This window comes from Phaethon lepturus, unplaced genomic scaffold (genome assembly GCF_000687285.1).
Source record: "Phaethon lepturus isolate BGI_N335 unplaced genomic scaffold, ASM68728v1 scaffold38567, whole genome shotgun sequence".
Lineage (NCBI taxonomy): Eukaryota > Metazoa > Chordata > Aves > Phaethontiformes > Phaethontidae > Phaethon > Phaethon lepturus.
The window spans coordinates 211-1,219 of record NW_010554736.1 but is presented as its reverse complement, the minus strand read 5'-3'; the positions used below and the strand labels follow the sequence as shown (position 1 = coordinate 1,219).

At 39.3% G+C, this 1,009-nt stretch overlaps 1 protein-coding gene across 1 annotated transcript; it reads right to left on the bottom strand.

Annotated features, from left to right (window-relative positions):
- Positions 1-282: 282 nt before the first annotated feature.
- On the bottom strand, positions 283-657 carry HSBP1 (heat shock factor binding protein 1; the record flags this gene model as incomplete). Its single annotated transcript, XM_010291947.1, has 2 exons — positions 283-401; positions 591-657. Coding segments are annotated over 2 exons (186 nt in total), but the record flags the coding sequence as incomplete, so codon positions are not given.
- Between the last annotated feature and the right edge of the window lie 352 nt (positions 658-1,009).

Below are 1,009 nucleotides of genomic sequence, written 5' to 3'. Positions count from 1 at the left end.
AGTGAGCGAGTAACAGAGGGTGAATATAGCTATTGCACTTCCTCAAAACTAACTAGACACAAAGAAAATAATTCTCCTCCCAATACTGGTGAAAAAACAACCCTGCTGAACAGGCTAGGAGCAGCCTGCTGAGGAGAGCTTTTTCTATTATAGTGTACAGAGCAGCTCTGAATTAATTTCAGACTACCTCACAAATCAAAGGAAAAATTCCATCTATATTGAAGTCAGTAATTCCAAGTGACCTGAGGATTTGTTTCAAGGCTAACAAGAAACTGTCTCACTTTAACTCTTGTTAGTAGCAGGGGTCTTGTTCTCGCCTTCCAATTCTTCTACTCCCGCTTGCGTCATGAGGTCTGCTATGTTCTTCTCCAGGTCATCTATGCGACAGCTCATGTCATCAAGTTCACTAGAGTTAAGGAATATGCTTGCAATCTAGTAGTGGTTGGGTTCTTTTTGTTTTGTTGTTTTTTATTACAGCTTCGCTCAAGCTTTTATGGTCACTTTATCTCACAAATCCCACCAGTAAATATACTTTAGATATTTGTGCATCTGTAGTGTTCAGCACCCATCTAACTTTAAAAAAAGGATATTTCTTCCAATTATTTGGTCAGACATGGTTTGAAATTTGTCCTGCATTTGCTGAAGCAATGTCTGCACCTAACAGAAAGGAAAAAAAAAATGTCTGTTTTGTTTTCATTAAAGACGTTGTTACAGTATTTAATGTCACGTAATGAGGTAAGTGCAATGTTTTCTTTCATTGCTGAGCTCGGCTGTGCACAAACTCTGCAGCATAATTCAATAATTAAGTATCATATCTTTAAATATACATACGCATATGTACATACAGGAGCGCTGAGGCTCACAGCAAACAACTTCAAGCTCTAGAAGATGCCTGCATTCTGCAACCAGGACTAAACCCACAACAGCTGCTTCCAGCGTCCTGTGTTAATCACACGATGACACTTCTTTTGGTATCAGAGTAACAACCTTCCTCTCCACACTCCCAAGC